We start from the raw sequence: 23,858 nt of genomic DNA, 5'->3' as shown, positions 1-23,858 counted from the left end.
ACGGCAGCCTCGTCCCCGCTGAAGAGGAAGAGAGGAGTAGACTTCATGGTGACTTCTCCTAGGGTTAAACTGGCTCCTAAGAAGTCCGTCAGGAAGGCCCCTTCCCCCGTCTGACGTTTTCTCCTTCTCGTGGACGAAGCCTTTCCGTCCTCAGGAGAATCCAGCGAGGTGAGACATTCTCCCACGGCACCAATGGGAGGAACCCCACCTCGAGTAGGAGAATTGTCCCGTGTGGGGGCAGAGAGGAGTCCTCAGACTTCTTTACTGGAGTCCTGTATCTCTCCTAGGAGGGAGCCCAAGGACTCTAAGACCGTCCCAAAGTCGTCTTCCTGGATTCGGCCAGAGCCAGCAAGACCCTAGGAGAATGTCCACTTGTCCCCCCAATTAGAGCAGTTGGGGACAGGAGAGTTTGCTGCCAGTCCACCAGGAGGAGAGCAGCATGAGGCGGAGCATGCCTTCTGGCAGGTCCTGAATCTGATGAGGCAACTCAACAGGTTCAATGACCCGGAGACCGCCCCTCGCGAAGGCAAGGATACAGTCCTGGACCAAGTCTACGGCACTCAAAAACCCTCGAAGGCAAGCGCGGCTCTGCCCTGGTCCGGGGGGGGGAGGGGGGTTAAAGAGTGCCAGAGACAAGGTTGAGGGCCAAACTCCTCCCACCTCCTCGTATACAACAGAGGAGGTACTTCGAGATCATGGGGGAGCCTTGTTTAGCTCTTCCTCTCTATCATTCTGTGGAAGAGCTTACCAGGGGAATTTCTCTTGAGAAACTCTCCGCTCGGCAGGTGACATTCTCGGCTACAGAGATCTTGAGCTAGGAGAAAGTCGCAAAATGTGCCATGCAGGCCACTTCGTGGCTGGATGTCTGGCTGGGGTCTCTGGGCATCCTGTTGCGAGGGGGGAGGGGGGGGGGGGTAAAGAGCGCCAGAGACATGGTTGAGGGCCAAACTCCTCCCACCTCCTCGTGTACAACAGAGGAGGTACTTCGAGATCATGGGGGAGCCTTGTTTAGCTCTTCCTCTCTATCATTCTGTGGAAGAGCTTACCAGGGGAATTTCTCTTGAGAAACTCTCCGCTCGGCAGGTGACATTCTCGGCTACAGAGATCTTGAGCTAGGAGAAAGTCGCAAAATGTGCCATGCAGGCCACTTCGTGGCTGGATGTCTGGCTGGGGTCTCTGGGCATCCTGTTGCGAGGGGGGAGAGGGGGGGGGGTAAAGAGCGCCAGAGACATGGTTGAGGGCCAAACTCCTCCCACCTCCTCGTGTACAACAGAGGAGGTACTTCGAGATCATGGGGGAGCCTTATTTAGCTCTTCCTCTCCATCATTCTGTGGAAGAGCTTACCAGGGGAATTTCTCTTGAGAAACTCTCCGCCCGGCAGAGGACATTTTCGGCTACAGAGATCTTGAGCCAGGAGAAAGTCGCAAAATGTGCCATGCAGGCCACTTCGTGGCTGGATGTCTGGCTGGGGTCTCTGGGCATCCTGTTGCGAGGGGGGAGGGGGGGTGGGTAAAGAGCGCCAGAGACAAGGTTGAGGGCCAAACTCCTCCCACCTCCTCGTGTACAACAGAGGAGGTACTTCGAGATCATGGGGGAGCCTTGTTTAACTCTTCCTCTCCATCATTCTGTGGAAGAGCTTACCAGGGGAATTTCTCTTGAGAAACTCTCCGCCCGGCAGGTGACATTCTCGGCTACAGAGATCTTGAGCCAGGAGAAAGTCGCAAAATGTGCCATGCAGGCCACTTCGTGGCTGGATGTCTGGCTGGGGTCTCTGGGCATCCTGTTGCGATCCGAGGACTTGTCCAAGGAGAGCACCAGGAAGGCCATGGAGACTTTCCTCCTCTTGGGCACACGCACCATCAAGTTTCTGGCTCACCAAGTTACGAACTTGTGGGCAAACTCGATCCTGAAGCGTCGTGATGCGGTGACCGAGAGGTTCCACTCGAAGGTCCCAGCCGTGGATGTCTGCAAGCTCAGACACTTCTCCATCCTTGGAAGGAGCCTGTTTGATCCCAAGGATGAGGAACGGACAGCTGAGAGGTGGAGGAAATTGAATCTCGATTCTCTCCTCCAAAGGGCTCTTACATCCAGACCCTACAAGCCTCTAGCACCTCAACAACAACAGCCTCATCAGTCTAGGACATAGAAACCGGCTCCGGCAGCAAAGGCAAAGGTGTCCAAACAGCAGCCCTTTCCTGTCAAAGACAAGAAGGGCGGAAAGTCCCCCAGGGGAGGCAGGAATCCTAGAGGGAGCGGCCGAGGCTGCAGACGCTAGGATTGGCAATCCCCCTGCATGTCCACCAGTGGGGGGATGCCTGCAAACTTGTGCGTTCAGGTGGCAGCAACTCGGGGCCGATTCCTGGACGATCTCTGTGATCAGCCAAGGATATTGCGTCCCGTTCATAACATCTCTCCCTCCCCTGTCAGCGAATCCAGTGTCGTTGAACTCCTATGCCATGGGATCGGCAAAGGGGCTAGCCCTTCGAGCAGAAGTCGAGACCATGCTCAAGAAGGATGCTCTCCAAGAGGTCGTCGATGGCTCCCCAGGCTTCTTCAGTCGACTCTTTCTTGTAAAGAAGGCGTCTGGAGGCTGGAGACCCGTCATCAACCTCTCAGCCCTGAACAAGTTTGTCAAACAAACTTCGTTCAGTATGGAGACAGCAGACACGGTCAGACTTGCAGTGAGACCGCAAGACTTCATGTGTACAATGGATCTGAAGGACGCGTACTTCCAGATCCCAATCCATCCGTCTTCCAGGAAGTACTTGAGATTCAGCCTAGACAGCAAGATCTACCAGTTCAAGGTGCTGTGTTTCGGTCTCTCCACAGCACCACAGGTGTTCACCAGTGTTCACCCTGATATCTTCGTGGGCACACAGGATCGGCATCCGTCTCCTTCGCTATCTGGACGACTGGCTGATCCTAGCAGACTCGGAGTCGACCCTTCTTCGACACTGAGACAAGCTTCTGAGACTTTGCCAAGATCTAGGGATCATGGTAAATCTCGAAGTCTTCTCTGCTTCCATCTCAACGACTGGTATATCTAGGCATGATATTGGACACCAATCTCCACAAAGCCTTTCCATCAGACGACAGAATAGCAAGGCTGAGGAGGGTCGCAGATCCTTTCCTCAGACGAGAAGAGCTTCCAGCCCAATCTTGGTTACGTCTCCTAGGTCTCCTGTCTTCCTTGGCCCGTCTAGTTCCAAACGGCCGCCTCAGGATGAGATCCCTGCAATGGCGGCTCTTAAGTCCCAGTGGAATCAAGGCAACAATTCCCCGGGCATTCTGGTCCCTATGGGGCCTGCGGAACGGACGGACCTGCAGTGGTGGTTGGCCGACGAAAACCTTCGAAAGGGAGTGGATCTTCTTGTCCTGCCCCGGATTTGATGCTGTTCTCGGGCGCGTCAAAAGAAGGGTGGGGACCCACGTTCTAAACCACAGGATCTCAGGCCTATGGTCAGACTCAAAAAAGTACCTCCACATGAATCTGCTAGAAATGAAGGCTGTATATCTGGCTCTTCAACAGTTCCAACAGACCCTGGCGGGTCACTCAGTCGTGGTAATGAGCGACAACACCACAGTAGTGGCTTATATCAACAAACGGGGAGGTACCTTTTCACAACAGCCAACCCATCTTGCAGTAGAGATACTGAGATGGACCGAAGTCCACTCGATTCCACTATCAGCTCGCTTCATTCCGGGCAAAAGGAAATGTGCTCGCCGACAGTCTGAGCAGAGCATCGCAGATAGTGAGTACTGAGTGGTCTTTGGATCCTCTAGTAGCCAACAAAGTCCTGACAGTGGACCTGTTCGCGACAGCCTTGAACTTCAAGCTGCTGCTGTACTGCTCCCCAGTCCCGGACCCCAAGGCACTCTGGCAAGATGCCTTCCAACAACGGTGGGACAACATAGACGTCTACGCCTTCCCACCGTTCTGTCTGATGAGAAGGGTGCTCAACAAGATCAGACTATCGGTCAACCTGTCAATGACCTTGATAGCTCTGCTATGGCATCATGCAGAGTGGTTCCCGGACTTTCTGCAGCTCCTGACGGAACTCCCGAGAGAACTTCCCCCACGACACGAGCTACTCAAGCAACCACACTGCAACATCTTCCACAAAGCCGTAGCATCGCTTCGACTTCACGCCTGGAGACTATCCAGCATCTCCTCACAGAGAGAGAGGCTTTTCGCAACAAGTTGCGGAGAGGATGTCTCGACACCTGCAAAAGTCATCTGCAGGGGTCTACCAGGTGAAGTGGAGAGTCTTCTGTGGTTGGTGTCGTGGGAGGGGTATCTCTCCCCTCGATACCACTATTCCAGCATTAGCGGAGTTTCTTGTTTATTTGCGGGTGGAAATGCGCCTTTTGGTCTCGGCGGTGAAAGGCTATCGCTCAGCCTTAAGCCTGGCCTTCAGGCTGAAAGGAATAGACATTTCTTCCTCGCTGGAACTTTCTTTACTCATACGAAGCTACGAACTTACCTGCCCTCAGTCGGAAGTGAGACCACCTCCATGGAACGTGGTTCGGGTTCTCAGGGCTCTTAAGAGACCCCCGTTCGAACCATTACGCCAGGCTTTTGATCGTCACCTGACTTGGAAGATGGTGTTCCTGCTCGCCCTGGCTTCAGCCAAGCGTGTCAGTGAACTTCATGGTCTCTCGTACGACGTCGCCCATTCAAGGGGATGGGGGGAGGTAACGTTCAGGTTCGTCCCTGAGTTTGTAGTTAAGACTCAAAATCCTTCAGGATTTCGAGTCTTCGTTCTGTAACAGATGACCCAGACCATCTCCTACTATGCCCAGTAAGGAGTCTGAGGCATTATCTTAAAAGAACAGCTGCAGTTCGTCCTCGTGTGCAAGTCCTGTTTGTGAGCACAGGAAGGACGAAGAGGAGGGTCACCAAGAATACCATCTCAGCTTGGATTCGAAGGGTCATCCATCATGCCCTGAATCCAGACCCTCCTCCGTCAGGTCGCCCTAGAGCACACGATGTCAGAGGCATCGCAACGTCCCTGGCATTCAAGAGAAACTTCTCTGTGACGCAGGTTCTACAAGCTGTGATCTGGAAGCGTCAAACGATCTTCACAGCCCACTACCTGCAGGACGTGACCCACAGGAATCTCGATATTTTCTCTATCGGCCCTGTGGTGGCTGCACAACAGCTGGTCTAACCTTTGGCTCCTTAATGGACAGGTAGCAGATGGTTGAGGGCATTGTTACCCGGTTTTAGACTGCATGAATGAAAAAGTATGTCTGGCCCTTACTCTTTTCTTCATCCTCCCCTCTCTTGGGGAAAGCAGCATCCTGGGTTCTCTGCATAGCTGACCTCAAACCACTGCAGGTAAACCATGCTTCCTTGTGTTCCTAGTATTAATATAATACTGTTGCGTCCCCCATACCCCTGACGAGGTGGTATTGGGAACGTCCTAGCCTAGAATTCCATCTAAAGGACTTCAGGTCAAGTTCCTAGGACGAGTCACACTTCATTCCTTCACACACAAGCTTATGTAGGCCGCACGTTCCTTGCTGAGCAAGGAATTTGCGAGGTGCAGGGACTTCTTTTCTCGAGTGCTACTCACTCGGATTCTGAGTCCCCGGGCAAAAGCCAAAGCCCATAAAGCCTGGGACTTTCCACCCTACCTAAGGGTTAAGTCACCCTATGTAAATACTGTAGCGTGGTTTGTATTTCGGTTACGGAACAAATGACAGATTCGGAGATAATTTGTATTTTTCCTAACCATACAAATCTTAGCTATTTACACACAATTGCCCGCCAGCCCTGTCCCCCGTGAAGTCCTACCTCTAAGCGAAGTGAATCAGTTCACCGGTGTGTGAGGGGGGAGGGGTAGCTAACTACCCCTCCCCTACCCCCTTGCTAACTAGCGAGAGGGTAGTTAACCCTCGTTAAAAATCTAATGGCTCGTCATTCAGCTACGCTGAAAGTAATACCCTATGTAAATAGCTAAGGTTTGTATGGTTAGGAAAAATACAAATTATCTCCGAATTTGTCATATAGAATAGTGCTGATAGTTTTTGTATGAAAACAAGTTCTAAAAAAAGCGGCCTGGGACATAGGTGATAAATTTATTTGTGGGGAGCTTGCGAGTGCAGTTGAAAAGGTATCTAAAGAGCTAATTTCAATGTACTAGTATTTGTTACAAAATAGCAGAGCAGAGTTAATGCATATAAATATTCACACTTAATTTTTTAGCTGTAGTCATGTATTAGAGTATGGAGATTGAGCCGAACATGCCGAGATATGTAGCCCCACTAACATAAATCCACTGACCAGTTGTTTGTGTATAAAAGAAAATAATGAACTTAAGTGTTCATCACAGTATTGCACATGTTCACAATACTGTATTCGAAATAGAGCAGTCTGTTGAAAAACCAGTAGCCTGTGATAGCAAACTTTCAAGAATTTTTTTTTTTCTAAAGTACAGGTAGTGTACAGAGTTGGAAGAAGTCTAATCGTATAGAATATGAAGTACTGGACTGTAATTTTAGACTATTGATACGGAGGGTAACTAATGAAAGTAGCAATAAAGTAGATCATAGTATGCTTTTCACTTGCTATGATTTTTGTTTGATATATGGGCAAGTAGTCGTTTGTTTTTTGTCCCCGTGTCTTGGGTCTCTGTGGGATTAAAGTGTGCTTTGGTCTATTTTCAGACTGTTGTGTTTGCTGGCCCTCAACATAATTCAGGCTCTGGTTGGGGTATATTTATGTCAGAAACACAGGCTTGGTTCCTTAGTTACCATTGCCTGGACTTTACAGAACCTCATTCTGGGTTTCCCATCCCTTTATTATCTTATTTGGCCACAAAAACCCCGAAGGAGCTCCAGTAGTGGTAAGAAAGAAGAGTCTAACAAGAATTCCAACAAGTCTAATAAGGAGTCAAAGAATGCCAATAAGGGAAAGGAAACAAAAAATTCAAAGTCCAAAGAAAAGAATCATGCAAAGTCCAGAAAAGACAAATAAGTGACATGGTTGGTTAAATCATAACTACTCCTTCAGTAGCCATCTGCGTCGGAGATGACTGTTGGAATAAAAATATAAAAAAAAAATTTTATATGGAGTTGTGGTTCAACATTGTAACTTGGTAAAATAAAACCCTTTTTAAATATATGTGGATTTCATTCTTGCTTGGCGTTCACACTTGAAATTTTACAATTATGAAAATATTTTTCTCAATTATGAAATATTTTCCATGTTTTTACTGCATGCAAGATTGGGAATATTTTATGACCAATTACACCATTTCCTGTTTACAAAAATTCAGAACAGGTTATGTAAGCAAAAATTAGAATACTACATGCATGTGCTTCTTCCTTTTTTCTTAAACTGAGGCTTCAATGAAAATTGTATGTTATAGTACTTATGAAATTTATTTAGTTTTAAATTAAATAATCCACTAGTACATGAAATGACTCATGAAAGTACAGTATTATTCATAATTTTGCAGATTTCTGTAATCCCTTTTAAGTAATGTCTATCATCTTTAGTAAATATATTTGTTACAAACTATACTTTGCATCTTGTGTATTTGTACAAATTAAGCTTAATTTGCTTTGTGAAAACATTGTTTGTTCCAACACGAAGTACTCACCTCGAACTACTTTCTTAGGAGTATCTGGCATCTCCTCCCATCCGACCAGAGTTTTGTGTAGTTTACCCTAAACCCATTTTCTATGAGGGGCGACCTCAGGCAGAGTGATACGCGCCCTGAGGCTAACCCCAGGTCAGAGAGCATGCTTGCTTAGGTCTCGACCTCCAGTAAGTTCTCTGGTCGCGTCGCGATATCATCTCGCCGCTCTCCTTATCCCAGCGTGACTTGTGTGTCCCCGACCCTTTGTGTCCCACGCGCTTCACACGTGGTCCCTTTGTGCTTTCTCTGTGCACGCTTGTGTCTCGTAGTGCTTCTCCTTCATCATGGAGCATCCTCGCCATTGTCCTGGGCCTATGGCCTGCAAATCGAGTGGAGCGTTCCTTTCGAAACCAGAAGTGGACCCGCACTCCTTGTGTTCATCGTGCTGGGGCAGCGTGTGTTCCCCTTCCGACACGTGTCCGGAGTGCGAGTCGTGGAACGAGGTGCAGTGGGTGCGGTATAGCACCAAAAAGAAGGCAGCAGCGAAGAAGTCGCATAAGAAGACCAACGTCCCTTCCCCCTTACTTCGACGAGTGCCTCGGCGGTCCGAGCTTCTCTTCCAGCCTCCCCTACCCAGAGTAGGGGATGAGGTAAGTCCGTTGGACCCAGGAGTCTGATCTTCATGACAGTTGGGTTGTGGCGTCTTTTCAGGCGAGTGAGGGGCGGGAGCGTTTTCGGGAGATGGTGACCTGGTGCCTGCTGGTCACGTCTCCTCTGATGACCCCATGTGGGGTAATAATGCTTCTAATTTCTCCCCAGCCTCTTGGGAGTGCATTTCAGGTGGTTCAGCAGCCGAGGGCGACATCGAGAAGGAGCATTCCCCGCCGTCGGACCCCACTGCTTGGGTTCCCCATAAGACGCCCTTCAGGTCCCCGATAAGGATGGAGGATGACTTCGGGACCTGAGCTCCCACGGGACAGTCTCCTCGCTCCCCCCAGTGCCGTCGGCTGTCTACCCAGAGGTTTTTCTGCAGGCGTCGCAGGAATCCTCCTACATCACAGCGGGAGCCGAGGCCTTCGAAAAGGTCCTATAAGTCGTCGGTCTTATCGATGGAGGATCCTTCCTGCTCTTCGGAGGATGAGGCGCTGAGGAACCTCAGGAGGCGAAAAGGGAAGTCCCGCAGGAAGTTGTCGCGTTCCCGCTCCCCCTCGAGGTCGTGCCACGAGAGTCGGCACCCAAGATCCCCTAAGAACAACGAATGGGTGATGGTTCACCGAGACAGACTTCTGGAACTAGCTGCGGCCCCAGGCCCCTCAGGTTGGCGTCCGAGGACGGCCTCCCCGGATAGATACTCCTCCGGCACCAGCGGCACCAGCGGCACCCGACGGAGGGATTCCTCATGGCAGGTTCCAGTTGACAGGCATAAGACCGCGAAGGTTCCGACTCCATCCGCCCAGCGGTGAGAGTCGCCCCTTCGGTCTGGCAGCCGAGTCCTGACCTCCAAGAGCCACCTAGCTCGGCACGAGCGCAGCCCTCGGCCTTCCTCAACGAGCAGGCCCGTAGATTCGAAGACCTCCAGAAGAGACGTTAGGCCCAGGATGGAGGCCCCCGTTCCGACGGAGATGCCCGTCCTTCGTCGGGAGCCCCCGCGGGAGTGTCGGTCCAGGACTCCCCCACGTGCCGAGGTCCTCCATCGGGGTACCCTCGTCACTTGCACTAGCACCCCCGTCGGAGGAGCTCGACGACCATGGAGAGGGGTCAGCAGCGGAGGTATCGGTCTATCGGAGGGTGATAGGCCTCATTATTAGGACACAACATGTTAACAATCCCCAGTCACTGGTGACCCTAGGGCCAATACAAAGTAAACCTAGAGTGGTGATTGGAGCAGCAAACCTGAGGAAAGGAGTCATGTTATTAGTCCCTCCTCCAGAGTTTCATCCGTTCACAGACGATTCAAAGGAGGGCTGGGAAGCCTATCAAGACCATCAGGTGGTATAGGAGTGTGGCCAGACCAGGAGCATAAAGACCACATAAATATTCCAGAGCCAAGGGCAGCATGGCGCTAGTCCTACAGCACTTCTATCCCATTCTTAAATGCTGCTCGGTAGTTGAGGAGCGACAAAACCTATGTAGTAGCCTTCATTTGCATACAAGGAGGAACAAAATCTCTTCTGTAGTGCCATGTAACAATCAGGGGAAAAGAACGTGGTGGCAGACAAACCAATTCAGAAGACACACCTAGCTTGCTCAGAATGATCTTCATGTCCTCAGATTACAAGGGGGGATCCCCATCACATCCTTCAACAACAAACTTCTGATCTACTGCTCATCAGTCCTGGACCCAGCAACAGTGTTCGAAAAAGTTTCAACATCCATAGGGCAGTCAGACACCTACACCTTTCCCCAGTTCTGCCTTCTAAGAAGGGTACTGAACAAGTTCCTGACATCTCAAAACTTAGTTATGACTCTCGTAGCTCAATTGTGGCCTTACATGATGGATTTGTACCCGGACATACTCCTCCTGTTGACAGAAACATCAAGAAATCTCTCTCCACGCCCCGACCTGCTATGCCAGCCTCACATCAGCATTTACCACCAAGTGGTGAAGTCTCTATATCTTAACATGTGCAGGTTGTCCAGCATATCTTCTCAAAGAAAGGTTTTTCTCAAGAGACAGCACAACAGATATCTGTATACCTCCGCAATTCCTTGTTTGTGGTCTAGCAAACCATGCGGGCAATCTTCTGTGGTTGGTGTCGTGGAAGGGATTCACATCTTGTAGCATCTGTACCAATAATCACCAGTTTTTTACTTTACCTCTGTAAGGTGAAAATCTATCCCATTTCTGCAGTAAAAGGATATCGCTGAGCCTTGAGCCAAGTCTTTAGACTTAATGGAGCATACATTTCTTCTTTGGAAGAACTTTTTGCTCATTCAGAGCCTCCAGTTGAGGCGAGTCCACCATCTTGGAACATAGTTGTAGTGGTATATTCTCATAAGATGGAATTTTGCAGTGTCAGATAGGGATCTAACAATAAAAACGGTTTCTGGTTCTGTAAGCGATCCTAGGGTTTTGTTGCTTCAGGTAGCAAGTCTCTGAAGAGTGACCAAAGATCCTTGTCAGCTGTTATTCTGCCCTGTAAGGGCATTGAAAGCTTATCTCAAACACAATAGATCCGCTAGACCTTGCCTGCAGCATCTTTATGTTAGTGCTGAAAGAAACAAAAGAGATCACCAAGAGCACCATTTTCTTTTGGTTGAGGTTAGTAATTTCACTTTCCCTTTTGTCTCCAGCTGGAAATGGAATACAAATAAAGGCTCACGGCATAGGTGTCAGTACCTGTTAAGCCTTTTCAAGCAATTTCTCAGAAGCACATGTACTTCAGGCGGGCGGAAGTTTTCGCTCTATTCTTACTCCTAAAGTAAATGATTCAGGTTTGTATACTATAGTTATTAGGATAAAACATTATTTTAAAATTTGTCTTTTTTTGTACTTTATAAATCAGACGGTTGCCATAAAGTTTAATTTCATAAATCATATAAAAAGGGCTAGTACAGTAAATTTGTGAATTTCTTTCTGAATCTTTTTTAAAGAAACCTGCTGCCAGAGTTATTTGGTCCTTTGACTGGGCAGATAGTACCACATTAGATCCCTCTCTGGTTATAGATCATTTTTCCTTTGCCTACACAAACAGAGTACTCAAGAGATATTCTTTACACATTCTCCTCTTTTCTCATTCCCCTGACAACACTTAAAGATAACTGAAATATTCTTCTTCACTCAAGTGGTTAACTACTGGACTGTAATTGTTCAGTGGCTACTTTCCACTTGGTAAGGGTAGAAGAGACTTTGGCTATGGTAACAAGCACTTCTCAGAGGACACTAATAAATCAAGCCATCATTCTCAAGTCTTGGGTAGTGCCATAGCCTCTGATCATAGATTTCCACTGTCTTGGGTTATAATTCTCCTGCTTAAGGGAACACTCAGAAACTATTTCTTTCCTTATTGGGCTATACTCCCTATTTGAGCCCTTGGGCTTATAGCATCCTGTTTTTCTAACTAGTGTTGTAGCTATAGTTTTCTTCCCTATGGGAATCTACACCTTACGGTGATATTTACTGTAAATCTACATTAATGGGCAGATTTTGTCTATCTCATAAAATGTTATGGTAAACTAGTGAATTACCTACAGTACCTATTGCCTGTATTTTACTCTATTTTATAATGTGTGGGTGGGTTACTTATCACTTATGAAATAAATCAAATTAGTCACTACCACCTTCAACTGTACTATTCAAATTTTTACCTTTTATAAAAGGAAATTCATTGGCTAGTATAACTTGAAATAAAAAAAAAAAAAAAAAGACTGACAACATATATTTGACACTTGATTGTAAATCATAAATCATTCCTTATTATATCATTATTATCGGCTAAGTTACAACGCTAGTTAGAAAAGCAGTCTGCTATAAGTCCAAGGGTTCCAACGGAAAATAGCCCATTGAGGAAAGAAAATAAGGAAACAAATAGAATAGTGTGCCCGAGTGTAACCTCAATCAAGAGATCTCTAACCCAAGATAGTGAAAGCCCACGGTATAGAGGCTATGGCACTACATAAGACTCGAGAATAATGGTTTGATTTTGGATTGTCCTCCTAGAAGAGCTGCTTTCCATGACTGAAGTCTTTTCTACTTGTACCAAGTGGAAAGTAGCCTCTCAACAATGACAGTACAGTAGCTAACCCGCTGAGTGAAGAATTTTTTGGTTATCTTGGAGTTGTCTGGTGTATGTGCAGGCAAAGGAATAACGAGCTGTAATCAGAGAGGTTCAATGTAGTACTATCTGGCCAGTCAAAACACCTAATAACTCTCTAGCTTTAGTATCTCAATAGGTGGCTGGTGCCATGGCCAACCTACTATCTAGCCCTATATACTATATGTTTAGCCAGAAGCTATACTTTACCTGTTCCCACTTGCATTTAAACGTTTAAACTGCACCTGTGCTACACCTTTGCATTGAATGGTGGCTTCCCCAAGCCTCAAATTCCTAAGCTTATTCATCCTGTTGGTCTGCTTTATGTATCAAGAACTAAACTGTTTAGCCCGTGTAATTGAATTAAGTTAAGTTAGAGTATAATTGGCTTTCACTCTTATGAAAGCTAATGGCTTTAAATCTATCCAAGATTCTTTAAGCAACACTGCATAAGAGGATTGCTACAAATGTTTAAGTTGTGTCTTTAAAAGGTGAGTACTGTATGGCATTTCCTTCATCTTGCAAAGTATTAAATTCATCAAAGTATTCTATTAGTTACCGAGGTAAAGTTTGCTTGAAAATCTACAAAACATAATTTTGCTTGCAACAAGTCACTAAATATTCCTCTACTATGCATTCATACAATTTTAGATGGCATTCAGAATACCTGCCAAGTACATATATATAAAAAGAAAAAAAAAATCAGAACCCTTGTATAATGAACACTAATTCTTCTAGACTCACAATATCAATAAAAATATGAATAAAAAAAGTTAATCTGTACTTCCCTGTACACTAAACAGATACTTCTTGTTTCAGCATCCTGGTCGTACTTGCCGTCCACATCTGCGAAGCAATGGTTGCCGTCTATTTATGCTACAAGAGGAAACTTGGTCCCTTAGCAATAAGTGCCTGGACTTTACAAACACTAGTGTGTGGAATATTTTCTCTGTACTATCTCATGTGGCCAACTAAAACTCCAAGACCAGCCAAGAAGGATGATAAAACAAAAAAATCTAGTAAGAAATCAAATGAACAGAAGAATTCAAATGCACAAAAAAGCAAAAAAAAATCTACAGCTAAAAAAGAGAAATAAATTTTTATAATACAATGTATACATACTGTTCTGTATTGAAATTTTGTGAATTACAGTTTACAACATACGTATAACTACTTTTTAAGTACATGCCTATTCATTCTAAGGTTAAATCTGCAATAATTATATATGCCAGAAAGTAAAAGTAAATAATGCCATTGTACAACACAGTTAACCGATGGTTCACCATAAGGACCCACAAAATAATGTTTATTTTTGTTTCACATAAAGTCAATAGATGTTTTATAAGCTAGTAATAAATTTATAGATTTTGTAATATTCAAGTAATTGGCCCTTCAGGATGATTGTGAGTTTAATAAGAATCAGATTCTCGGACATATTTGAATTCAAACAAAACCGGTCAATTGCTAAATTAGTTTTTAGGTGTAACTAAGAACCACCCTCAAAAATGGTCATTCAAATATGACAGGAGAAAAAAAACATATGCGACAACCTTATTTTGAACAAATTCCAAACATAACGAGCTGATCACAAAACTAAATTAGAAGCAAGTTGCTAAAGGTTAATATACTGTAAATAAGATTTTGAAAAGAAAGAAAAGGAATATTGACAAGAAACATACATACATATACCAAAGGCACTTCCCCCAATTTTGGGGGGTAGCCGACATCAACAAGAAACAAAACAAAAAAGGGGACCTCTACTCTCTACGTTCCTCCAGCCTAACCAGGGACTCAGCCGAGTTCAGCTGGTACTGCTAGGGTGCCACAGCCCAACCTCCCACATTTCCACCACAGATGAAGCTTCATACTGCTGAGTCCCCTACTGCTGCTACCTCCGCGGTCATCTAAGGCACCGGAGGAAGCAGCAGGGCCTACCGGAACTGCGTCACAATCGCTCGCCATTCATTCCTATTTCTAGCACTCTCTCTTGCCTCTCTCACATCTGTCCTCCTATCACCCAGAGCTTTCTTCACACCATCCATCCACCCAAACCTTGGCCTTCCTCTTGTACTTCTCCCATCAACTCTTGCATTCATCACCTTCTTTAGCAGACAGCCATTTTCCATTCTCTCAACATGGCCAAACCACCTCAACACACTCTAGCCGCTAACTCATTTCTTACACCCGTTCTCACCCTCACCACTTCGTTCCTAACCCTATCTACTGGAGATACACCAGCCATACTCCTCAGACACTTCATCTCAAACACATTCAATTTCTGTCTCTCCATCACTTTCATTCCCCACAACTCCGATCCATACATCACAGTTGGTACAATCACTTTCTCATATAGAACTCTCTTTACATTCATGCCCAACCCTCTATTTTTTACTACTTCCTTAACTGCCCCCAACACTTTGCAACCTTCATTGACTCTCTGACGTACATCTGCTTCCACTCCACCATTTGCTGCAACAACAGACCCCAAGTACTTAAACTGATCCACCTCCTCAAGTAACTCTCCATTCAACATGACATTCAACCTTGCACCACCTTCCCTTCTCGTACATCTCATAACCTTACTCTTACCCACATTAACTCTCAACTTCCTTCTCTCACACACCCTTCCAAATTCTGTCACTAGTCGGTCAAGCTTCTCTTCTGTGTCTGCTACCAGTACAGTATCATCCGCAAACAACAACTGATTTACCTCCCATTCATGATCATTCTCGCCTACCAGTTTTAATCCTTGTCCAAGCACTCGAGCATTCACCTCTCTCACCACTCCATCTACATACAAGTTAAACAACCACGGCGAAATCACACATCCCTGTCTCAGCCCCACTCTCACCGGAAACCAATCGCTCACTTCATTTCCTATTCTAACACATGCTTAATTAGAAATCCATGAAGGTAAGATCCACACTTGCTGCATGACCTCACATAACACGTATTGGATTATTAACAGAGCAATTATGTAGTTCCAGCTGAGGAACTTGACACTTGGTCAATACAAAATGTACTAATAAATGCAAGGGTAATAGAAGCTTGGAACAAAATGCATAGAAATAAACAACCTAACCTACTAGACCTGTATGAAGTGTAATCATGACCTGCAAGGCATTAAGATTCACAGGAGAAATAGGCAACCTATGAATCGAAAGGAAAACATATATTGATGTATTTTAGTTAGTCATACGCTAAAAATATTTGCATAACACAGTTGGCCCTTCAACTTTACGAAGAACAATAATTCGTGAACAGTATAATTGGTGCCCTAAGGCGATCGTTTAGAACGGCCCGTGGCAATTGGCTCTTCATGCCCCGTTCTCAGAGGGCATGTTGACAATAGCAGGTGGTGGTCCCCGTCCGGTATTAGATTTTGAATGGTATCCACCAGGTTTACAATTCATCTTCCCTTGATAGGAGCGCCAAGCAACCTCGGTCCGACTGGGTCCGGACTTTAAATGAGTGGGACTGTGTCAATACCAAGTTAACCCCTCATAAGAATACATACACTATGTTTGAGGTGGACGGGCAAACCCCGACACCATGTACCACCAAGGTAGTAGGCCTTACCTTACAGGTGGATATGGAAGGCAAGCCCACGCCGCAACTATGGAACTAACTTCCCTGTTGTTCCCAGGAGGCCAAGAATGATGGATCGATACACCAGCTACTTTCACGGCAGGGTCATTGTACTGTACTAGGACTGTGCCACCACACAGTTTAGTGAACGCCTCCCCGGACTTCCAGACTCTCTGGTTAAGATAGAATACGGTGCAAGAACCAGGCTGGGTAGATCTATCAACTCAGCCACGATGACGGAGATGACTTTGTTAGTCTACGAGAGGAGCCACTTTTTAACCTGTTAAGCGTCACCCACGTGATAAACCGTTCACCACGATCTACTCGGTACCCGCCTTCAACTGCATATTCCGTTCATGACTTTAACTGCCTTTATCAAGTCGTCAGTCTCGTGATAATACGTTTACTCGTATAGTAAGTATAGGATCACCAATTGGCAACACTCTCAGCATATGGGGGCTGTAAATAGAAACTTATATGATGTCTGGCAACTATTTTTCTGAAGGTAGCTTGATGTTAGAAAACTGGTTTCCTTTCATTTCAGTGCGCTTCGGGCGTTTATGAGGATAAGGTTATTTGTTGTTCCTTTTACAATAAGCGGTCTAATGGTGAAGGTTATTTGTTAGATGAAATAAATGATATTCTTGTTGAGGAATCTGATAATGATAACCTGTTTGATAAGGAGAGCACTAGTTCTGAATCCTCCATTGATGAGGATATTGAAGAAACAAAGTTTTCTTTCGATGCCGAGCGAAAAAAATTACTTCTCATTGCCGAATGACTGGACAACGAGATGTCACAAAACTATATAGGAAAGGAAACGCCGAGAGAGAGAGAGAGAATAAAGTGGATAAATAATGTACAAATGAATGACGAACATATTTGAAAACTATACAGGAAACGAGAGAGAGAGAGAGATAGAGACTGACTTGTCCCTTTGCTTTTATTGCTGATCCTGGCGTAAGATTTACGATTGAAGATAAAAAGAACCCATTAGTGCATTCAGTATTATGTAGCCTTTTGAAATGAAATATTAGTAGTATTAATTGTTTTTTTATTCCACCATTTAATTAATATCCCTACTTTTAACTATAAATATGAATTATAAGCATAAAGAAATGATATCTTTGAAAAATTATCATTAGTGAAATGACCGCTCAGGGCAAAAAAAGCGTGACGGTACATTAGCGGCAACCTGTTCCAGGGGGGACGCTTAACAGGTTAAGATCCTGACAAAGTCTTTGCCTCACGCACTACAGTGTGATACATATGACTTTGCAGGGGTCCGTCTCCCTTGCCAGAAGCTCGTCTTACTTGAGGACTCCTTTAGGCATGAGCCTAACAGGTTACTTAAGGCCTCGATCTGGGGAGCGGACTTCTTCCCGGAGGACGTGGTAAATAGCGCCCTCGGAGAAGCAACTGGAGTCAACCAAAGCCTCAGAGTCCGGTGGGGTCTAATTAAAAAAAAAAAAATTCGAGCCCACTGGACCGCAATCACGAGGCAGGAGATAACCAAGGAAGTTTCAGTCCTTCCAAAGGCCACAGGCTCAGGATATGCTACAGGCAATGCCAGTATCCCAGGTGAGCCAGCCTTCCACCTCAAGAACCCAGCCACAAAATCAATATGTGTGGGTAAGTCAACCGCCACTATTCCATTTATTGCGTCTCTGGCGTATCATCCTTCCTTCAAAACACAGGGAGTGTTTCTCGGATATAATATGCATACGAGAGGTAGTAGAGCTAGGGGAGCCTTCCTGCATAGAGGACTCCCCAGGTAGGAGGAAGGCTGTACCTCTTTTGGAGCCGTTGGGCGTTCAGCAATTGGCATACAACGTCGTAATGAAAGATCTGAGGTAGAGATGGTTGAAATTAGCCCCCTCCACCAAGCAGTTTTTATCAGATTCCTACGGCAGACTTTACACAGGAGATCTTCTGAAGAAAGCAATAAAAGAGGTAATATGCTTAAAAATTTCAAGCAAGTTTGTTCAGAGTGCCTAAGAAAAACTCGGACAAACGAAGAGTAACCTAGATCTGTCCCTTTTGAATACATATATTCAATGCGACTAGTTCCTTATGCTGACCGTCTCACAGGTGAGGACCTTTTGTCCCTGTGGGGCCGTCACCACCTCTATAGATCTTACAGGTGTTTATTTTCATGTTCCGATAGCAAGGCTTTTTCCTCCTTTCCTAGGATTCAAGCTAGGCAAACGAGCTTACACCCTCAAGGTGATGCCATTCGGACTCAACATAACGACCAAGTTATTCATTAAGTTGAAGGAGACAGTAGTCCAAGAGATGAGGACTCAAGGAATACAGTTAGTGGCCTACCTAGACGGTTGGTTTATCTGGGCCAACAGCGTCAAGGAATGCCACAAGGCGTCGGGCAAAGTAATAAAATTTCTGGAATACTTAGATTTCCAAATAAAATTCAAAAAGTCCCGTCTTTCTCCAGCAACGTGCTTCCAGTGGTTAGGTCTTTAATGGATCCTGACCACACACAAGCGGTCGATTCCACCACAGAAGTGGATGGAGATACAGTAGTAAGAAACACAAGAGGATCTCTCAAGGACAAACTAACGACCCGAAGAAACCAAGAAAGAGTCCTAGGTTTACTCCAGTTTCCCTCAGTAACAGACACATTACTGAGAGTCAATCTAGAAGATATCAATCGAGTTTGGTGGTCCAAGAGAACGAGAAATATCGAGTCAAAATTTCTCGGGTTCCACCTACTCTAGGGGAAAAAACTTCAAAAATGGACGAAGGTGAAAAACCTAGCAAAATCAGTACCTTTACGATTCCCAGCGACAACATTGGTGGTCCATTTAGATGACTCCCTAAGCGTTTAGGGAGGCTATTCCCAATACGAATAGGTCCAGGGGTTGTGGACATTGGCACTCCGTCAACATCAATATCTTAGAAGTCAAGGAAATGTTCTTGACTTTAATAGGTCTTTCCCCGTCACAGAAACAACATATCAGTCTAATTTTAGACAGCCAAGTGATAGTCCACTGCATTAACAGGGGAGGTTCCAGATCAAGTCACGTAAATTAAGTGATGGTAGCTATCTTTTCAATGGCAACAGGGAACCTTTGCCACCTGTCAGCTGTTCACCTGGCGGGAGTAAGAAATGTGGTTGAGGATGTTCTACCAAGGACATCTCCGCGGGAGTCAGAATGGTTCTTGGCCAAAAAGTCATTTAACTGGACCTGTCAACAGGTTACGGGTCCCCAAGGAGACCTATTTGCCACGGAATCCAATCACAAGCCCCAATGTCATGTGGCCCCCAACCTGGACCCTCTGGCCTATGTCACAAACGGCATGTCCATAGATTGGAACAACTGACGGAGGATTTACCTGATTCCACCTTGAACCATGCTATTGAAAGTCCTGGACATGCTCAGGACTTTCAAAGGTTGGATTGCCCTCGTAGTCCTCAATTGGCCAATGCAACTGGTTCCCTATCTTGATGGAACTAGGACTCCGATCTCGGCAGATTCCCGAACCAAGTTAGCACGGATGGTACTATCTCACAGTGTGTCTGCTTCCTCACGGATTCAGAGTGCCTTCACTTTATGGACTATCTGAGTTTTGCAGCACAAAGAGATGCTGAGATTGAGCCTTTTAACACATTGTCCCTAGTGTCAGGTATATGAGATTCTACCCTTCGGGAAAATGATTCTGATGTAAGAAAGTTAGCCAATTTCTGGAAGACTCAGAGGTTCGGACGCTGACTACGAATCTGGCAGTTACCTTTTTCAGAACCTTCTTGGAAAGAGGTCTAGCCAATAATACTATTACTATGGTTAAATCTGCTTTAAAGAAAATATTTCAGATCGGGTTCAATTTTAATCTTACAGATTCGAATTTTTTGTCTGTTCCGTGAGCCTGTACTAGACTAAAACCAGTAACTCGCCCTCACGCGTTTCATGGGTTTTAGATGATGTCCTTGATCTAGATTATCTCTCTGATATTGACTCATGCACTTATATAGCGCTTCTTGGGAAGACGTTATTTTTGATAAGGTTAGCCTCAGGAGCCAGAATATCTGAACTCTCAGCATTATCTAGAGAACCAAATCATATTGATTTCTTTCTTCTGGTGGAATTTTATTCTCTCTAGATGGAAAATTCTTAGAAAGGAATGAGGGTCCACAGAATAGATGGTCCCCATGGAAGATTGTCCCACTTCCACAGGATCTATCTCTGTGCACAGTTATCACTCTGGGAAACTATTTAAATAGACCTTCAGGACATTTGTTTATTAGAAAGGATGGAGGAACCATTTCCCTGAAAGGAATCAGACAAAAGATTCTGTATTTTATTAAAAGAACCAAGTCGGAATCTGTACCACATGGCCAAGATTAAAAAGATATAGTGGTTCCTCCAGATTTAACACAACCATTATAACAGGGTCCTATCTTCATATATATTTTCCCTCTTAGTGCCTTGTCTCCTAATAAGGAGCTGGGCAGCACCTGCCTTCCCTTTCCCCCCTACCTTAACCTTAACCTTGATTTGGGGTGTAATTAAGAGATTGGTATATCAAAGATTTTAGTAAAACACGCTTAATTGAATTACTCTATTTTTAATTCAGTTCATTAACTTTTTGTGTATTACCAAGCTTATGGGACCAATTCTCTGTTACTATTTCACGGAGCGACACAGGTTGAGCCCAGAAAAGGAATTTTGATGAAGGAAAAATCTATTTCTGGGCGAGGGACCTGTGTCGCCCAGTGAACCCTCCCTCCTTTTTCCTTACCCTAGGCTGGCCCAAGCTTGGGGTGCTAATAGGAATGATGGGAGAAGGATAGGTAGTGGTGGTGGTGGGGGTGGGGGCAGTAGCTGTAGTGAAGGACACCTCGTAGTAACGGGGGATTTTGAGGAGGGAGAAGTCTAATTGGAGAGGGATCTCTGGTAGTGGTATCACTCGCCCCAGTTTTAATACCGACACCCTTTAGGGGTGAGCGAGCTGGATATATTCCTAGCATTCCATGCAACTTTTTTTCTCTGGTATATTTAGTAGTATTTATACCTTTGAAATGGTGCCTTAAGGAGCATTTCACTGGGCGACACAGGTCCCTCGCCCAGAAATAGATTTTTCCTTCGTCAAAATCCCTTTTTTCTTACGTCAAAATCCCTTTAATTAAGAAGATTTGGCAACACTGATTTCATGTAAACACCACTTGAAACTCCAAATGTGTAGTTGAGGTGGCAACTATAACTGGTTTAGTGGTTTCTTATATGAAGGTAATAAAATTGGGATAATATTAACTTAAACATTTCATAATACACTCAAAATATAAAAATTTACTGCGACAGACAAAAATCAAACGAATTGCTGCTCAGATTACTTGTAAAATACTCAAGTTTCCTTTTTTTTCCCCAAAAAACTGCTTTGCTAATTTAAGGGTGTGTCTTACCACTTGTAGTCTTATGACACAGGAAATATGGCAGATAGAATAGTGCCCCCGAGTGAACCCTCACGCAAGAGAACTCTTAACTCAAGACCGTGGAAGACTATGGTATAGAGGCTTATGGCACTACACAAGCTAAAGAACAATGGTTTAATTTTGGAGTGTCCTAGAAGAGCTGCTTACCATAGCTAAAATGTTTCTTCTACTATTACCAAGAGGAAAGTAGCCACTGAACAATTACAATGCAGTAGTTAACCCCTTGGGTGAAGAAGATTTGTTTCGTAATATCAGTGTTGTCAGGTGCATGAGGACAGAGGAGAATCTGTAAAGAATAGACCAGACTACTCTGTGTATATGCCAGCAAAGGGAGAGTGAACCGTAACCAGAGAGAAGGATTCAATGTTCTGTCTGGCAAGTCAAAGGAACCCATAACTCTTTAACGGTAGAATCTCAACAGGAGGTGAATGCTACACATACTAGTATTAGTAGCATTCATTGAACACAGTGAACACTACACGTAGTACTGTAGTAGTAACATTCATTGAACAGGAAGTGAATGAATGCTACACATAATAGTAGAAGTAGCCTTCACTGAACATGAAGTGAATGCTACATGTAGCAATAGTAGCAGCATTCACTGAACATGAAGTGAATGCTGCACATAGTTCTGTACAGTAAGAATCCTTAGGTAAAACATAAATTAACACCTGTAAATAAAAATCACTTGCTGCTTGACAACCACTTGTGGAAGATAATTTCGCAATGACAAACGCTGGGATAGTGAGCCCTTGAAGTTGTGTTGTGCAGGGAGGAAAACTGTGCAAAGGCTGGTTGTAAAGAAGCGCTGGCAGTTTGATAACATCTGTCTGCACGTAGCAGTCCTAACAGTGAGTAATTGAAACTTTATTTAAACATTACGTATATCTCTGTAACGTGAACAGCCATAACTGTAAAGACGGAGGGCTGACTGTACTTGTTTTCTTGCAGAAAGGCCTACAATTATTCTTGGTGCTATTATCATAGGACTTTTAAGATTGTAATTCAGAAAAAAAAAATGATTTGATTTAGATGTTGAAAATCTGTGGAAAGAAAATGGCTCTGAACTCTCGCTAATTCTAACCTTAGTCCAATTTGAAACTGGTACTATACTATTATCAAGGGTTGCTTGAAACCGTTGCTTAACTTGAAGAAGGAAACTGATTAGCATTAAAGGGGAAAATATTTCTCCTTTCTATGGTTAATGAAACTAAAAAAAAATAGAAGCATTACATTATTATTAACATTTTCCAAGAACCGAAGAAATATTATTTCAACCGTAACACAATTTCAAATATAAAAAAACTACAATTAAAAAATGTCTTTATACAACAATATACAAAGAACTCACAAATGAGACCAATCAAAATTAGCCTATATATTTAGTGTGGCTACCCTTGGCAATAAGTTTACCAGAGTCTTTATTTGTTATATCAACGGTAAGAAAAGCAAGAGTTCTTCCAACTTTGAGTGTATCAGCATTAATGACAATACTATCTCCTTCTTGTGCTGCACTAATATAACTGAAACAAGTCAATAAAAAAAAGATTAAACATTACCGAAAAGTCCAAAATAGGACAAATTTTAAAAACATATATGACAAATTCGAAGATAATTTGTATTTTTCCTAACCATACAAACTTTAGCTATTTACATTGGGTTTACCTTTTAGCGTAGCTGAAATGGCGAGCCATTAGAATTTAACAAGGGTGTATTACCCCCGCGCTAGTTAGCAGGGGGGTAGGGGAGTGGTAGCTAGCTACCCCTCCCCCCCTCACACACCGGTGAATTGCTTCACTTTCACTTAGAGGAAGGACTTGTCTTGGGGGACAGGGCTGGCGGGCAAATATATGTAAATAGCTAAGGTTTGTATGGTTAGGAAAAATACAAATGATCTTCGAATTTGTCATTTGTTCCGTAACCGAAATACAAACCACGCTATTTACATTGGGTGACTTACCCCTTAGGAAGGGTGGAAAGTCCCCAGCCATATTGGCTTTGGCTTTACCCGGGAACTCAGAATCCGAGTGAGTCGCACTCGAGAAAAGGAGTCCCTGCGCCTCACAAGTTCCTTACTCCGCAAGGAACCGTGTGGCCTACATAAGCTTGTGTGTGAAGGAAGAAGTGTGACTCGTCCTACGCAGCTGACCTGGAGTTCCAGAAGGAACTCTGGGTTAGGACGTTCCCAATACCACCTCGTCAGGGTATGGGGGAAGCGACAGTATTGACTCAATACTCGGAACACAAGGAAGCATGGTTTACCTGCAGAGGTTTGAGGTCAGCTATGCAGAGACCACGATGCTGCTTCCCAGTAGAGGGGATGATGAAGAAAGAAGTAAGGGCCAGACATACTTCTTTCGTTCATGCAGACTAAAACCTGATAACAATGCCCTCAACCTTCTGCTACCTGTCCAAAAAGGAGCCTGAGGTTAGACCAGCTGTTGTGTAGCCACCACAGAGCGATAGAAACGTATCGAT

General features: G+C 44.7%; 1 protein-coding gene across 2 annotated transcripts in view; it reads left to right on the top strand.

The window, feature by feature from the left end:
* LOC137630385 (uncharacterized) overlaps positions 1-13,513 on the top strand; it is a 47,464-nt gene extending 33,951 nt beyond the window's left edge. Inside the window, exon 4 of one of the 2 annotated variants that reach the window (XM_068361832.1) lies at positions 13,163-13,513. In XM_068361832.1, coding sequence (XP_068217933.1) covers positions 13,163-13,439 — 277 coding nt within the window. In that variant the 3' untranslated portion in view covers positions 13,440-13,513. Of the gene's footprint in view, positions 1-6,672; positions 7,128-13,162 lie in introns of those variants that run through there. The other variant, XM_068361831.1, reaches the window with a different exon arrangement.
* Positions 13,514-23,858: the final 10,345 nt, after the last annotated feature.

The sequence above is a fragment of the Palaemon carinicauda genome, chromosome 38, assembly GCF_036898095.1.
Source record: "Palaemon carinicauda isolate YSFRI2023 chromosome 38, ASM3689809v2, whole genome shotgun sequence".
Taxonomy (NCBI): Eukaryota; Metazoa; Arthropoda; class Malacostraca; order Decapoda; family Palaemonidae; genus Palaemon; species Palaemon carinicauda.
Note: the sequence above shows the minus strand (reverse complement) of the source record. Positions and strands in the feature narration are given on the sequence as shown.